This window comes from Primulina huaijiensis, chromosome 3, assembly GCF_012295235.1.
Source record: "Primulina huaijiensis isolate GDHJ02 chromosome 3, ASM1229523v2, whole genome shotgun sequence".
NCBI classification, from domain to species: domain Eukaryota; kingdom Viridiplantae; phylum Streptophyta; class Magnoliopsida; order Lamiales; family Gesneriaceae; genus Primulina; species Primulina huaijiensis.
The window spans coordinates 14,913,957-14,931,257 of NC_133308.1; the positions used below are offsets into that span (position 1 = coordinate 14,913,957).

General features: G+C 37.0%; 2 protein-coding genes across 3 annotated transcripts; one reads left to right on the forward strand and one right to left on the reverse strand.

The window, feature by feature from the left end:
* Positions 1–4,621: 4,621 nt before the first annotated feature.
* Positions 4,622–7,829, forward strand: LOC140973527 (serine/threonine-protein kinase SRK2A-like). 2 transcript variants are annotated; one of them, XM_073436410.1, is made up of 10 exons: positions 4,622–4,764; positions 4,909–5,317; positions 5,560–5,634; positions 5,729–5,830; positions 5,956–6,009; positions 6,107–6,199; positions 6,315–6,407; positions 6,672–6,776; positions 6,890–6,988; positions 7,276–7,829. In XM_073436410.1, the coding sequence occupies exons 2-10, from the start codon at positions 5,198–5,200 to the stop codon at positions 7,609–7,611; spliced, it is 1,077 nt and encodes a 358-aa protein (XP_073292511.1). In that variant the 5' UTR covers positions 4,622–4,764; positions 4,909–5,197; the 3' UTR covers positions 7,612–7,829. The 2 variants fall into 2 exon arrangements, with proteins under 2 accessions (XP_073292511.1, XP_073292512.1); XM_073436411.1 differs by having other exon boundaries at positions 4,628–4,764; positions 4,996–5,317.
* Positions 7,830–8,185: 356 nt separating this feature from the next.
* Positions 8,186–16,993, reverse strand: LOC140973528 (thiamine biosynthetic bifunctional enzyme TH1, chloroplastic). The gene is made up of 9 exons (XM_073436412.1): positions 16,634–16,993; positions 16,249–16,323; positions 16,080–16,155; positions 15,918–15,993; positions 11,835–11,969; positions 10,403–10,467; positions 10,176–10,303; positions 9,325–9,581; positions 8,186–8,874 (listed from the first exon to the last, which is right to left on the reverse strand). The coding sequence occupies exons 1-9, from the start codon at positions 16,937–16,939 to the stop codon at positions 8,343–8,345; spliced, it is 1,650 nt and encodes a 549-aa protein (XP_073292513.1). The 5' UTR covers positions 16,940–16,993; the 3' UTR covers positions 8,186–8,342.
* Between the last annotated feature and the right edge of the window lie 308 nt (positions 16,994–17,301).

Genomic DNA, 17,301 nt, shown 5'->3' on the forward strand with positions numbered 1-17,301 from the left:
TCTCAGCTACACCATTTTGCTGAGGAGTTCTGGCTGCTGAGAGCTCATGCTTAATTCCAGCATTTTCTAGGAAATTTGAAAGAGTTTGATTGATGAATTCAGTTCCTCGATCAGATCTGATTCGATCAATTCCAACTGATTTTTCATTTAAAAGTATTTTGAAGAGCTTTATTAGTTGCGAAGCAGTATGGTCTTTAGATTTGAGAAAAATAACCCAAGTAAATCTTGAAAAATCATCTACGACTACCAAGGTGTATTTCATTCCTCCTAAGCACATGACTGGTATAGGACCAAAGAGATCCATGTGTAACAGTTCTAAGCATCGGGATGAAGATTTACATCCCTTGTTTTTAAAAGAGGATCGTACTTGTTTACCATACTGACATGCTGAGCAAAGTTTTTCTTTTGAAAAGTCTATTTTGGGCAAACCAGTTACAAGTTCATGTTTACTCAGATAGGCAATGGATTTAAAGTTTAAATGATTTAGTCTCTTATGCCACAACCAGTTTTTAGATGATTTGGAATCAATAAAACAAACTGGTGCATAAGTTTGATCGTTCCAACTGACTTTATATGTGTTTCCACAACGTTTGCCAGTTAGTATGATTTAATCAGTTGAAGTTTTGACTAAACATGAGTTTTTGTCAAATTGTACTGAGAATCCACTGTCGCATAACTGACTGATGCTAATCAAGTTATACTACAGGTTTTCTACTCATAGAACATCTTTAAAAGTAAAGTTACCATGGATAAGCTTACCCTTACCCACATTTCTACTTTTGGAATTGTCCCCGAAACTGATGTTTGGACCAGTGTATTTGATCGGTTGGGATAACGCACTTGAATCTCCTGTCATATGTCGTGAGCATCCACTGTCCAAATACCATATTGAGTTCTTGTTTGTACCTGTTACCTGCAATCACACATATAATATAACTTGGTACCCATATCTATTTGGGTCCTGAACTGATTAGTCCCTTAGGAATCCACACTTGGATTAGTCTAACAGACTTTCCAGTAGCTGTATTCCAAATGGTTTTTCTCGGCTTTTGTGTGCTTGGTGTGTAGTGTACATATGATACAATATTTGTTTTAGCTTTATTCAACTGATTGTTCAGTCTATATCTCTTCTGAACTGGCTTCCAGTTATAGTAATTGAAATAGCTATTCGAATAATTCTTGTGAGACCTCTTTGATGACTGACTTTGTGAATCAGTTGAGAATTTTTGACTATAACCAATCCCATATCTTCTAGCCTTGTTCATATTCTCAGTAGGTTTCTCAATCAGTTTACTGGGCTCAATTTGTTCTTGTATCACTGCTGTTTTGACAAAATGAATGTATTTCCCTTTGTCTATTTTTGGCTTTGGTTGAGTATCATTTGGATATATTTCTCCTTGTGTGTTGAACCCTAAACCAGTTTTATCAGAAACTGATTTTTGTGAATTCTGCATCTCATTCAGTACAGTAGATGACTTGTTCCAAGACTGAATGAGCTCAGCCTGTTTTGAGTTTTCAAGAATCAACTTCTGGATTAATGACTGATTTTTGTTTCTCTCTGCTTTTAACTCAGCAATTTCCCTTTTAGACTCAACCCATCAACTGATTCATCGGTTTTGGTTTTATTGTCTGTGGGATCAGTTTGCTTTGCTTTGATTTTTTCAAATGATGATGCAAGCTTTTGATACTCATTTACCATGTCATGTAGTGTTAGAATGAGTTCTTACCGTGTGAAATCAGTTGAGCTGAAATCAAATACATGTTGGCTAGATGATTCTTCTTCTGCATCATTAGCCATTAAGCACTTGACTTTCTCATCATCACTAGAGCTGCATGAGCTTTCTGGTTCTGACTCCTCACTGTCAGTTTCTGCCCATTTATATTTGTTTTCTTCAGCTAAGAGTACTTCATGTTTCTTTCTGAAGGACTTCTTATCTTCCTTGGGTCTTCTTTTGTGCTCATATGATTTCTTTCTTCTATCAGTTGAGCCTTGACTGTTCTTCTTGGGTTTAGGACAATCAGCCATAAAGTGACCTGATTTGCCACAGTTGTAGCAGGCATTTGATTCATCTTTGGAACTGTTCCTTTGGTATGGCTTCTGGAATTTTCCTTGATTCTTTCCCATGAACCTTCCAAATTTTTGAGGAACAATGACATAGCATCACTGCTCAACTGATCAGCAGATTTCTCGACTGAACTGATTGGTTCTGTTCTGACAGCAGCTAGAGCAGTTGTGGCTGCAGAGGTAGATGGATCTCCTTCTCTGGTCTGCAGTTCAAATTCATAAGCCTTTAAATCAGCAAACAGATCATGCAGTTCAATCTGGTTCAGATCTTTGGACTCCCTGATTTCCATGGTCTTGACATCCCATTCCTTGGGAAGACCTCTCATTAGCTTCAGTGCAATCTCTTTGTTGGTATACACTTTTCCAAGTGCATTTAACTCATTGATGATACTGCTTACTCTTTCATCATCCGCGTGCATTGATTCTCCTGCTTTCATTTTGATGTTATCAAACTTTTGAACAACAACAGAAAGTTTATTTTCTTTGGTTTGATCATTTCCTTCACACAGCTGGATCAGCTTTTCCCAGATTTCTTTGGCTGACTTACACATCTTTATTTTGCTGAAGGTTACTTTGTCCATCGTTTTGTACAGAATGTCTTTAGTCACATTATCAAGATTTGCTTTTCTTTTATCTTCAGTTGTCCATTCATCTCTGGGCTTTTCTAGTCTTTGGGGTGCCCCTTCTGTTATGGCAACTGCTGTATTTGTTTTTAGAATCTTCATGGGTCCATTAGTTATGACATACCACATATCATCATCTTGTGCAGCTAAATGAGCCTGCATTCTGATTTTCCAATCATCAAATTCTTCTCTGGAGAACATAGGAATTTTGTTGAACGAAGTCATGCTAGCAAGTTTATAGATCAAAAGTATTCAAGAACAAGATTCAACCGCTCTGATACCACTTGATAGGATCGATTAACGTAGCAAAAGTGTTTAGAAGGGGGGGTTGAATAAACACTCACAATTAAAACTGATATTTTCGAGTTTTGAGTTCAGTTTGGTGAGAAACTGATTCTCTGAATCTTGCTGGTCAATGACAATCAGTTGAACTAAAGTAGTTGCGGAAATTAACTGACTGAAAGATAGAATAAAAAAATGAAATAAAATACACAATGATTGTTTCTGGATGTTCGGAGATTTCAATTACTCCTACGTCGCCCCTTCTATCTCAAGGATAGGATTTCCACTAAAAGACTTTGATCGAATACAAGATTTGTACTGACCTACTTTAGTTTGGACTTATCACTGCCAAAAGCTGAAACTCTTAGTATTACAAAATGTTCTCAGTGCGTTACTGATCTTAGCACTATCGAGTTTAACGATTATTACAAAGTGCTAGTGAGCTCAAATTGTAGCCTTGACTGCTACGAATAAATCAAGTAAGGGTGAGCTAAGATTTTGACAGAGTAACAGCAAGCTTTGAATAGAGTGATCTGTGTCATTTTTTCAGCTGTTCTTCTGTCATATTTATAAGTTTCCCTTCCAACGGTAACTTGAGATTTGTTTGAATCTTTGTATCCGTTGATTGCCACTTCATCATTCTTTGGGCATTGTTTGCTTCATTTATTGTAATGCGACGTCTTAATTGCTTTAGCCGAAATGCGTTGTTCTAAGCTGTATTGATTGAAGTGCGGCGTTTCATATTCAGTTGCAATCTGCTATGTCTCTTTGTCGGTTGAATATTCTTTCCGAGACATGTTTAGTTGAAGGAAGCATACGGCTGAATATATCAACTGATCGGTTTCCAACTGATTAGTTTTCTTTATTAGATCTGCTGATTTCAGTTGTTAAGTCCAGTTGCTGAATATAATAGCGCGTATCAGTTGGTTGATCAGTTTGTCAAACTCTAGGATTTAGAGTTTGGTTCATATTTTGTCAAGCGCCGGAATTTCGTTTCCAACAATATATCAACTGATCGGTTTCCAACTGATCAGTTTTCTTTATTATATCTGCTGATTTCAGTTGTTAAGTCCAGTTGCTGAATATAATTGCGCGTATCAGTTGGTTGATCAGTTTGTCAAACTCCAGAATTTAGAGTTTGGTTCATATTTTGTCAAACGCCGGAATTTCGTTTCCAACAGTATGTATCTCATATTGAGGATTCTGGAATTTTTTACATATGCAAGCACTCACATATATTTTCATATATATTGTATATATTCTTCATGTTCAACCTGCTAACTTAAGAATCGGAGTTGCCACTCCAGACACTCCTCCGACGCCTATTCACGACTTCATTCTCTTGTTCGCAGGTCATAGTTGCAGAAGTCATCTCACATAAAAATATCTTCATCACATTTATCTTCTTCCTTACTCATTTTCTCTAAAAACTTTAATCATCACTATCCGGTGGATTGCTCACATATTTCACACCCGATTCATCCGAATATCATCATTTACTTTTATAGAAAAATTGTTTTCGATTGTGTTGGTTAAGAAGTTTGGAAGTTGAATCAAATCAGCAGTCTTTTTCATTTTTGATTTTAAATGAAATCAATAATAATCTTTTTTTAAAAAATGAAATCAATAATGCAGTTGAGACGAACTGATTTAATATCTACTATGAGGGCTTTCAGATATTAGGTGTCAAACAAGGGGGCACAATACATTCCAATATTCCTTGCTTTCTAGCTGATGATCAAGACTTGTAATTCTCCACAATCCAGTAATTCTTCAAATTTCTCCGCATCCCAGGTATAAATTCAACCCTTTTCATAAATTCTTCAGAAAACCCATTTCGATTCTTGTAAAGGCTCTACTTTCTCGATCTTCGGGTGTTAGAAATCCCTAATTTTTCCAATGTTGTGCTGTGATTGATGACATTATTTTCCTTTTCAGCCAGGAGGAGTTTCTTAAAGAATTTAGTTCGATAGAGGTGTGAATTATAGTTAATTGAAGCTTAAAGTTGCTTGGTTTTTTTCTCAGCGTTCAATTTTGGGGTTTTCTCAATCTTTAAATATCACATTAAAGTTTGAGCTTATAAGTTGAGCTTTCAATTTTCGGATCCAAGATTTCTTATGTTCAGCTGTCGTGGTCTGTGAAGTAAACTTGGATCTTTTGAAATTTGGTGGTTGGAGCTTTGAATTTAAGAAGGTTGGTGTTGTACACGGTGTAGATTAAGAGTGAAATGGAAAATTACGAGCTTGTGAAGGACATAGGGTCCGGAAATTTCGGCGTGGCGAGGCTTTTGAGGAAAAAGGATACCAAGGAGCTTGTTGCTATGAAATACGTTGAAAGAGGACACAAGGTTTGCACGCTATTTATATTTGTAGTAGTAGTCACAAATTCTTTTGCCAGTTGCTGGTCATCATAATTGATATATGTGTTTGGTCAATGTTTGTGGATAGGAAATTTCTCATTATGCAGACAGTTCAATGTCTAAGCTTGTGCTTATTATGGTTATACATGTAGTTCATGAAGTTGTGAGGTTTGAACAAATGGTTGCATTTCATTAACATGCTTGACTGTCATTTATGATTTATGTTCTAGATTGATGAGAATGTGGCTCGAGAGATCATTAATCATAGATCACTCCGGCATCCGAATATAATTCGATTCAAGGAGGTAAGGAGCCTAAACTTCTATGAATTTTCAATCGTTGTCTCATCAATGACTTGAAACCTTGTGGTGTTCTCTGGTTTGGGTCTTGGATTTGCAGTTGGTTTTAACACCCACGCATCTAGCTATAGTTATGGAGTATGCTGCTGGTGGCGAGCTCTTTGAGAGAATCTGCAATGCTGGAAGATTCAGTGAAGATGAGGTATGATAATGATATCGGTTACTGCCCCTTGATCTTTTGAAAATCGATATGGCTGATTAAAAGAAATGGCATTTTGTTTCTATCTCTTGAATATATGAATGACCTATATTTTCCTGCAATTTTAGGCGAGGTATTTCTTTCAGCAACTTATATCTGGAGTCAACTACTGCCACTCTATGGTGAGAGAAACTTAAGATCCGTACTGGTTCATTTTTGGATGCTTGAATTTACTTTATGTATATCTGGATTTTAGTTAATTATGTTTCTTATATGCAGCAAATATGCCACCGTGACTTGAAGCTGGAGAATACCCTATTGGATGGAAGCCCAGCCCCACGCCTTAAAATATGCGATTTTGGTTACTCAAAGGTATTGCGCAATTGTATACAAAGTTAAAGATTATTGATTGTATAACATTTGCGTTATAAGTAGCTTTTGTGCATGAGACAGCATTGATATAGTTTGCAGTTATATTTTTGTTTAGTCGTCTCTGCTCCATTCGAGGCCAAAATCAACAGTTGGCACTCCTGCTTATATTGCTCCAGAGGTGCTATCTAGAAGAGAATATGATGGAAAAGTAAGCATGTTTTTGCGGTTCTATATTTGGTCCATATTACTATCTAGTACTGCTTGATATTTGGTCTGTATTACTATATTAGTACTGTTTGTTGCTGCTGCTGATTAAATTTTTTCTTTTTCTTCTAATGAAAACTTTTATATCAACTGTTTTTATTTTTGGTCTCCCTCGTTGGTCTGGGTACGCACATATGTTGTGTTCATGCGTATGTGTAGCATAAATGATGGTGGAAAATCCTGTTAACTTCGGTTGGTTTCTATCCAGCTGGCTGATGTTTGGTCTTGTGGTGTGACTCTCTATGTCATGCTGGTTGGAGCATATCCTTTTGAAGATCAAGAAGATCCAAAGAACTTCAGGAAAACCATCCAAGTAAGCCTTTTCGTTCAGTCTGTGTGCATGGTGTCTAGACTTTGTTTTGTGCACAAGTATATGTGTTTTAATTGTTTAGTGTCGTACTCACAAATTTTGTTCTTTTTGATAAGAGAATCATGGCGATTCAGTACAAGATACCTGAGTATGTTCACATATCTCAAGATTGTAGGCACCTCCTCTCTCGCATATTTGTTGCCAATCCATCTAGGGTATGTTCTCTCTGAGTTCTGATTTACCAAATAACAGACATTAGTTATTTTGGTGGCAATTAGTATGCTCATAATCAAGATTTACATTATTTCATGGAAACTTTTATGATTGCCCTGTACGTATTTTTGGTGACGGGCTATTTATTTGTGGTGGCATTGTACAGCTCTTAACTTTGTAACCTGTTGGCTAATAACCGTTTGGAAAATTAACGTAAAGTTCTTGTTCACTTTTTCTATTATTGTGTTTTGCCCAATGCGACCTGTCTCATTAGTTGATTTAAATGCAGAGAATTTCGATTAAAGACATCAAGTCGCACCCATGGTTTCTGAAGAATTTACCTAGAGAATTAACAGATGCGGCCCAAAGCGTGTACTACCGTAGAGAAAACCCAACCTTTTCCCTTCAATCCGTGGAGGAGATAATGAAAATTGTGGAAGAGGCTAAAAATCCTCCTCCGGTCTCTCGATCAGTTGGAGGCTTTGGATGGGGAGGTGAAGAGGATGAGGATAAAGAGGAAGACGTAGAAGAGGAGGAAGAGGAAGAGGAAGAGGAAGTGGAAGATGATGAATATGATAAGCAAGTGAAGGCCGTGCATGCCAGTGGGGAAGTGCCTTTCGTATGAGGTCTATCGAGCGAGAGAATGCGATGCTTGTTCATGATCGTAGTATGTAAATTGTTAGTGTTGTCTGCCTGAGTGCAGGTTGATTTCCCAATTCTTGTTTGCATGTACAATGAATATGGTGTGTGGATTAAGTTAAGCTTTTGTCGCCATTACGTATTCGAGTTTTGTGGAACGGTCTGTATTTCGATTTGGAGTATTTAAGACCACATGTGAACTTTTTTAAAATTGGTGTTTTTTGTTGGCTGTAATGCTCTCCCGTTTGTTTCTTGCTCTTGGTATTCCCCCAAAACGGCCTTCTTCTAATTTTTTTTCCCAATATGGTCAATTAAATCCAGTCATTGAGCCTATAAACAATGAGTAGTTTTTTTAATGATGGTTTTACGAATTTATATTTGATAATTGAGGTTTTTGTAAGATAGTTTTACATATTTTTATATGAGAAAAATAGACTTGATATATATTTATTGAAAATAATATTTTTATAAGTTAAATCAAATCAAATATCTGTTTAATAAAATTGATAAATGAGCAGTTTTTACGATAGACAATAAAACAAAATTTGTTATACACAATAAACCAAAAAAACTCGAAAGTAGATAAACAAAAAGTTGCAATACTGATTTCTGCCTTTCATAGTAAGGCATTATGATCGTCTTAAATTAAAAACCCAATCTCTGTACCTTGAAAAAGTTATTAACTTGATATTTCACTTTTCCTAAGAACAAATCCGTTTATTTCACTGCCCCAACTGAATCTAGTATCACTCTTCTCAACTTCTGAGTCTCACTTAAAATACATTCCCTATCGAAAACAGCAGAAACAACAGCAACTCCTTTCAGATTGGGGACGCCCAATTCCATAATAGATCGCACATTTGTAACACCTATGCCCCCTATGGCAACAACCGGTAACTTGGATGCTAAACATACTCTTGTAAGACCATCTAACCCAACAGTGATATTGTTTTCTTTTGTATTTGTCGGATAAATGCCGCCACAACCTATGTAGTCAGCACCATCAATCCATGCTTTCTCAGCTTGTTGTGGTGTTTTGCACGAGACACCAATGACTTTGTCGGGACCTAGGAGAGTTCGAGCAACACGAGCAGGCATGTCAGACTGGCCGATATGAACTCCGTCTGCATCACAAGCAAGGGCAATGTCGATTCTGTCATTGATCAGGAAAGGTACACCATGGTGGCTGCATATTTGTCGGCATGTTTTAGCTGCTTCCAGAAAGTCATTTGTGTCGATATCCTTTTCTCTGCAATGCACAGGTTTCGAATGGCATCAATAAGAGGAGAACGATGCAATAAAGATTCATATTCAAGCTTTATAGGAAAATCATATGAGATGTAAGTTAAAAAAGAGGAGTTAAGGTTTTTGCTATCTTCTTTTGGCTTGGGTACGGGCTTGCACGTGGTTAATTGCTCCTTGATCAAAGCCTCTTTAGAGCAATTTTTTTTTACGAATGGATGACAAGCACATTGTCTCCTTTCCTGGAAATGTCACGTGCTTGCCATTTTCAAAGGTGTTTTTGAAAGGCCTTTCCAACAGTCAACCAACTTACTCTGATTGTAAATAGCATTATAGCAAAGAATGATAGAGTTGATAATATACCCAAAATAGCACATTAAAGATTTCGACCATAGGAGAGTTCGTCACCTGAATAAATGAGACACTGCCCAAATATAAATTCAAATGAAAAACAGACCTCAACTGAACTATAGTTGCACCTCCTTCTATTGCACCTTTCACAGCATCACTGATTGAATGACCCCACTTTTGGTTCATCCTTGAGTCCGTGACAGCATACAAGAGAAGATTGCTTGGATCAAATGGTCGACGCACATGCAGATTCATAGCACTGTTTTTAAGCTTCATTAAGTGGTCGAAAGGACCTTGATGTCCTCCTCCTATACAAATGTTCTTGCTATAATCCAAGGCTGTTTCAACATAATGTTTAGCTATCTGGAAAAAAATGCAGGTATGAGAAACAGTTTGCATTTACAAACAATAACAGAAGTAAAAATCAGGAGCATAGCAAGAACTAACAATCATAAACCAAGACCAGCTGCATTGGCAGTTAAATGATGATTTATTGTTCTTTCTCAAATATTTAGGGTAAAAAGAAAAAGCAGGCAGGAAAAGAAGGCTACCCCTACTTAATCCCTCGGCTAAATTAGTTCAGATGAAACACTTCGAAAAAATATTTAATATGATTTACTTCTCGATGTAATGTCATACAGGAAGTGAGGTATGTCCACTTAACTTTATTTATCATACCAAGCAAAGATGTTCTGTTTCGTCACCCAATTTGGTTCTGTGACCAAGTAATATAATAACATTGTTGCAGCAGGAGAAGACTAACAGGACTTGTCTTAATTGGTGCTTAAAAAATTAATGATCGTGCTATATACAATAGAGATCCAAACAATTCGGTTTAGGGAATACTAAAGTGATAAGAGTGTGCAAGGCATTACAGATGTCGAGGCATCTCTACCCATCACTTATCATCAAATACGATATTAGTCGCTTGAGAATGAAAGAAAGAAATTTAATCACCTTGACAGCAGAGAATACAGAAGAACCACTTGCTATCTCAGCAGCTATACATGATGCCAAAGTACAACCAGTTCCATGAGTATTCAAAGTTTTTATCCGGGCAGATCGGAATTCATAGAAGTTATTACCTAGATATTACATTATACAATTCTTGGAGCAGTACTTAAGTTAAATAATGGTATAGAATAATAAGTGCTTGAGAATTCCAAGAGAGATGTGAATCATACCATCAAACAGAACATCCACAGCATCTGATGAAGCAGGAAGGTCACCTCCCTTCACAAGTACATTTCTGAAAACGGAAAACTACCCATTTCATATATCTTTTTTATCCTATATTCGTGAGTCCTTTAATGCAGGAATTATGGACAAAAAAATGTTGGTAGTTTCATTAGATAATGCAATCAGGCGATTGTGAAAGAAAACAAACACTCCAGGGACAAAATGTAGATTTGAAATAAAGAATTGGATTTGGTTTGAGTGGTGCCGAATTCAACGAAAAATTTATTCGCTATGGATCTTGGACGGCTACATGGCAACAGGGGAAGAATTTTTTGGCAAGTGGCGGTTCACGGCATATGTTGGTCAGTATGGTTGGAGAGAAATCGAAGAATTTTTGAAAACAAAGAAGACAATAGTATTGAATGCTGGGATAAAATCAAGATCAAAATTGTTACGTGGATTGGTGCTCATGAAGAATTTCAGAATGTTTCAATATGACATATTGGGCTTTTGTATATCATTGATAGGGCAACGATCTTGTATAGTTTTTGTTGACGGTGGATTACTAGTCCACTAATTGTAATGAACATCTAAAAGTTATTAATAAAATATGGTTTCATTTAAAAAAAAGAAAAGAAAAAAAGAAATAAAGAAATCATCAATTTATCACAAAGTTCTTTAAACCTATCATCTTCGATATTTTCTTAAAATAACAGAAACTTCAAGCAAATACATTTTTTATTAGTAAATGCAATGCATCATTTTACACACAAGTATGATTTAATGAACCTATTCTCATGCACTTCGATTAAAACATGAAAAAAGGAAGGTAATCCAACTTTGCTCTTACTCGTTTTCTTTCTTTTTCTTTTTGCTTTCTTTTTCTCGTTTTCTAAAATGATTTTTACAATTAACTCATCCTGCACTAAACATAAATTTGAACCATCCAAACCATCTGAACACATTAAACATCCCTGTTCAACTTGCTAATGCCTTGGTTTCAAAAGATAATTTGTTTTTTGAGCATCCTAGCTTTCTGTACTATGAAATAATAGAGTCTACATACTCAAACTAACCATAAATGTTAATGTCATCGGTGTCTAGATACTTTGTCTTTTAAGCAACCTACTTTGAACAAGATCAAGTTGATTGGTAGTGCTACCATCCTGATCAAACTACGCTCATGCAGTCTAAAACTTGTCTCAGCATTATACATCACCACGGTCCCCATCATACAACAGTACTAGCTACTGGATTTTTTTATTGTATAACACGAATAAGTTAAATCGTGCATTTATAAAATTTCATTCTACTTTTAAAAAGGTGCATTTTAGTTTTCTTATATTGGCAGACATCAGTCAAATGATTTAGGAGGGGGTTAGTTACATAAACACAACATTAACATGTACAACGCTTCTCAGCTTTTGAAGAGCGGACCTAGGACCGATATCATAAATAGATTTTGCAGCAGACCGCATGTCAGCAACTGTTTCCAGTGCAAAGCCACCAAGCAAAGCTGAAGCCTCTTTTAAGTTTGGAGTTACTATATCAGCCAATGGAAGAAGTTCATCCCTATCATTGAGAAAAAGGAAATCCAAGTGGGTAATACAAAACATATATGATAAAAGATACAACTTTCATCATGATTTGCATCGAAAAAACTTTTTTTTTTTTATAAGAAACGATATTTTATTAAAAGTATTGTAGCAAATTACATCAGTGGACTGGTGATCCACTAAATGATGAGGTACATGAGATGTTAATTTTTAATGGTAAACATAAGACCAATCTCTCAATAAGTCAACTATGGAGACATTCTTGAATTCTTCATGAGAGCCCATTCACACGGCAACTGATATCTTAATTTTTTCCCAACATTGTTCTCTTGTTTCTTCCTTGTCTTCAAAAATTCTTCTATTTCTTTCCAACCATACTCTCCAGCATATGCACTGAACCACGACACGCCAAAAAGTTCTTCCCCTGGTGCCTGTAAGTTGTCCTAGGTCCATAGCAAAGAGGTCCCTTGTTGATTCTTGTGTCACGCAAACCAACTCAAGTTCTTTCAACGCTTTAGCCCACAAGCCACTCGCGAATGGACAATGGATGAACATATGATCCTGAGTTTCCGAATCATTTCTACACAGAACACACCAACTAGGACAAATAGCAATGGAAGGCCATCTTTTTTGCTTCATCTCCGAGGTCGATAATTTACCCTGAGTAGCTGTCCATGGGAACACTTGGATTTTTTTCTGTACCGGAACCTTCCAAATTTGATGAACTAGAGGAAAAAGTGGAAAATGCGAAGATGGGAAAAAAGAATCGAAGAATGATTTGACCGAAAAAACCCCAGAAGAATCCCCTCTCCACACTCGGAAATCATCTACCCCTTCAATTAATCTAACTCTCTCTAACACCCCTAAAAGCTCTGACAGCTGGAAGTGTTCATCATCTCTAACCTCCCTCCTAAAATGAAAGTCCCAAGATTGAGTAGACAAGTCGTTATCGAAAAAGACAAAGTGAGAAATTGGCAGATTATGAATTGTTGATAATTGAAATAAAACAGGAAAAAGCTCTTTGAATGAAGAATCCCCCAACCACCTATCTTCCCAAAATCTAGCCTTATTACCCCCTCTCACCTCTATAGACACGCGCTGCTGAAATGTCGGGTATAGTCCGGAAAAAAACTTCCAAGGGCACTTAAACGTCACATTTCTCGCCAAACCCGCATCACATCCATTATCTTGTAGCCCATATAAACTCACGATAACTTTCTTCCATAGTTTTCCATCTTCGGCGCAAAATCTCCACCACTACTTTCCCAACATGGACTTATTTCTCAAAATGATATTCCCAACACCCAACCCCCCCTTATCCTTAGGTTTACACACATACTTCCACGCAACCAAGTGACAATTCACATCTCCATCCGCTCCATCCCATAAAAAATTTCTTGAAATCTTCTCAATCAACTCCGCAACAAGTTTAGGTACTCTAAATAGAGACATGTAGTATATCGGAATAGAATTCAAAACCGATGATATCAAAGTTAATCTTCCCCCTCTTGACAAGAAAGCTTTTTTCCATCATGCTAATTTTTTAGACACCTTAGCCACAATGGGTTCCCAAAACGAAACTTTTAATGGATTTCCCCCTAAAGACATTCCCAAATAAGTAATAGGCCAACTCTCCTTCCCACATCCAATTTCTTGTGCCAACAATTCAACCTCACTTGGTTCACAGTGTATACCCAACAAGGCACTTTTTCCAAGTTTATTTTTAATCCAGACATATGACAAAATGATTTTACAATTTGGACCAAAAACCTGATATGGTCCTCATTACTCACAAAGAACAGTGTGTCATCTGCAAACTGAAGGTGAGAAATCTCTATCTTGTCTCTACCCACCTCAATCCCCTTTATCAGATCTCTTTCCTTAGCTTTGTCAATCAGTCTCACCAAAACATCCACTACCAAATTAAACAGTAAAGGAGACAATGGATCTCTTTGCCTAAGCCCTTTATGCGCCTTTATTTTTCCCCTAGGCCTCCCATTTATCATGATCGAGAATGATACGTTCGACACACATCCTTTAATCCATTTTCTCCATCTCTGTCCGAACCCCTTCTTCATCAACACAAAATCTAGGAAATCCCAATTCACATTGTCGTAGGCCTTTTCAAAATCCACCTTAAACACTCATCCCTTCTTTTTCTTTCTCCTTCCCTCTTCAAGTAATTCATTCGCTATAAGACCACAATCAAGTATCTGTCTTCCCTCGATGAAAGCATTTTGGGATTCTGAAATTGTATCTGATATCACATTCCTGATCCTTTCAGTTAAGACTTTTGCTAGTATCTTGTACAAGCTTGTTATGAGGCGTATCGGTCTGAAATCTTTAACTTTGAAGGACTCATTTTTTTTCCGGATCAAGCAAATATATGTTTCGTTGGTAACACCATTTATGATTCCTGTTTGATAAAATTCATCGAACACCCTCTTGATATCTGTCTTAACTATATCCCAACATTCCTGGAAAAAAGCCATAGTAAATCCGTCAGCCCCTGGACTTTTACCACCATCACACTGGGAAACCGCTTTCTTTATTTCATCTTCTGAAAACTCTTTCTCTAACTCTTGGCCCAAAAATTCATCAATGGGGCACCACTCTACACCTTCAATCCCCCAACTTCTCGTATTTGTCGTATCGTACAGCTTCTCAAAAAACTTCAAAACAATGGATACAATTTCGTCCTCATCACTCGTAATCGATCCATCCTCCCTTTCCAATCTGTTAATTGTAGCCTTACTCCACCGATGATTCAACAGTGAGTGGAAAAACTTTGTATTCTGATCCCCTTCTTTAATCCATTTAATCTTACTTTTTTGACAGTGAATTTGATTTTTTCGACATATCAAATCTTCTAACAACCATTTTGTTTCTTTTCTTTCATTCGTTACTTCTTCCGACCCCCGTTCCTCACTCTCAATCATATCCAACATGCTGATTTTTCGTGTTAACTCCACCACTTTCATGTCCACCATCCCATAAACCTCCTCATTCCATCTCTTGATTTCAACCTTCAACACCTTAAGTTTCGTCATAAATCTGTATCCCTCTCATCCTTGAAATACCGCATTATTCCACCAAGATATCACTAAAGGTTTAAATCTTTTGTCCCTTAACCATACATTCTCGAATCTAAAAGGCGTTGGTCCCCACTTCATTTTTTCCAAATCCAAAACCACTGGGAAGTGATCTGATGTGATTCGTGGCAATAATGTTTGTCTGTAGAATGGAAAAATTTCAGTCCATCCTGTCGTGAACATGAATCTGTCCAATCTACTGCAAATAGGTGTAACCCTTAAGTTCGACCACGTGAACTTTCCATTCAATAAAGGTGGATCGCATAACTCCAGCTCTTGTATCAATGTATCAAAAGAAAGCATGCTTGCAGTCTGTGAACGACTATTCATTTTCTCACTTGCAGTTCTAACCACATTGAAGTCACCCCCCACACACCATCTCTCTCCACATAAAGATTTATTTTTTTTAGACCTTGATTAACATTGATATATGAAACAGAAAGGTTGGGAGTTATTTGTGTGGCCAGCCTCAATACTTTGAGATCTACATCCTACGAACATGATTTTCACCAGATCTCTTTCCGATAGAATTCTCCCAATACCAATAAGAGGCAAGTCAAATTGTTAGAATTCCTAGATCTCTTGTTACTCTCATGGTTCTCTGCAAGAACTGAACAGTTATAAATGCATCTAATATGAATTTTAGATTTAAAAATTAACTACAACCATTTTCAGGATTCAAAAATTTTAGCACTTCAATGAATCGATGCTATGAAAAATATCATATATGAATCCAGTACCCAATCAGAAACATGTATGCAGCACTCAACCCTGTATAATAAAGCAGCAACTTATCTTGAACGAGTGGAGGCATAGAGAATTCAGGTGCCAACAGCAGAAGGGTTTTAACAGCTGTAAGTTTTAAAAAGTACCTGAAGCTCGCTAGAACCGAGGAACCAGCCAGTACATCCCCACTAGTAGACACCATGACAGGATCAACCACCAAAGCTTTCTTCACAAAATTCGTATAGTCAACAACCCACTGCATTCCCAACAGAATATAAAAATGACAATACCAAAATACTGCTAAATACCTTTAACTTGAAATTCCTTAACGCTTTGACTTAGGATCTTGATTATCCCAGGAGAAGGAAGCATGCCTGTTTTCACCTGAGTTTCAGTAAAAGAAAACAGCATGAGCAACCCTAGCAGCAACACAGAGACTAACCCCAACAAAATATTCAATAGTTTACATAGACTTACAACATCAGGGCACATATCAGAAAGCACCGATTTCAATTGCTCGCCAACAAATTCCTCATCCACAATACTCACTCCCTAATGAAACAAATGCAATTATACTAAAATAAGGAAAATATTTAAAAAAAAAAAAAAAAAAAAACCTTGATCCATTTCATCACAAATTACTTGACACGGTCGACTTTAAACTTTTAATCGTCCAAATTAAACTTCTTCCATCTAGAATGAATTCATTAACACTCCTTTTTCTAATTGTTTCATGATGGACACATCTCCGGACAGAGCAAGATCTCACAGCAATTCAGTAACCGAGGTAAATAAAAAATAAAAAACCAATAGCCACAGCCAAAAGATTCTACAATTGCCTTAAAATAAAATGCGACCAGACCTGGACTCCCACGGTGTTCTGCGCAGTGACAGCGGTGATGACAGTGGAGCAGTAGACTGCACGCGCGGCGCAAGTCTTCAAGTCGGCTTGGATGCCTGCTCCAGCGCCGGAATCGGAACCGGCGACAGCCAAAACGTGCGGAACTCGAAATTGGCCATCTTCTGCGGAAGGATTATGCACTTCACGCCGCATTGACTTCAGAATCAAAGCCCTAGATGTTCGAAATCCTCGCACAGCAGAGTGCCGGATAGAACGATGAATGGAGGAGGGACTGGGGTTGCCCTTCAGTACTTGGATGGAGCTCATGGTAGTGGCCAGCCAATTGTATTTCAGTTGTAAACTATATCATGTATTGTAAGATACTAGCTAGCTAGGGGGGTGTCTTACCCAGCGTTGTAATTTAACATATGATCAGTGGCTAATAAGGTGCTTATATTTGTGTAATTCTTATTTAATAATGTAATTTTAAAAGCAGCAAGTATTATGAGTTTAGTAATTGTTTATTTTTTTTTATATCCGTATTAATACGATTGGTATTTCAAGTTGATACTGTGCGTAAAAAATATGGAAAAACAAAGAATTCATGAAAGTGAAAATAGTTATGAAAAAGATTGAGTTGGTGTTCAAACGAGAGAAGTTTAATAAAATATCTCAAATTGAATACAAAA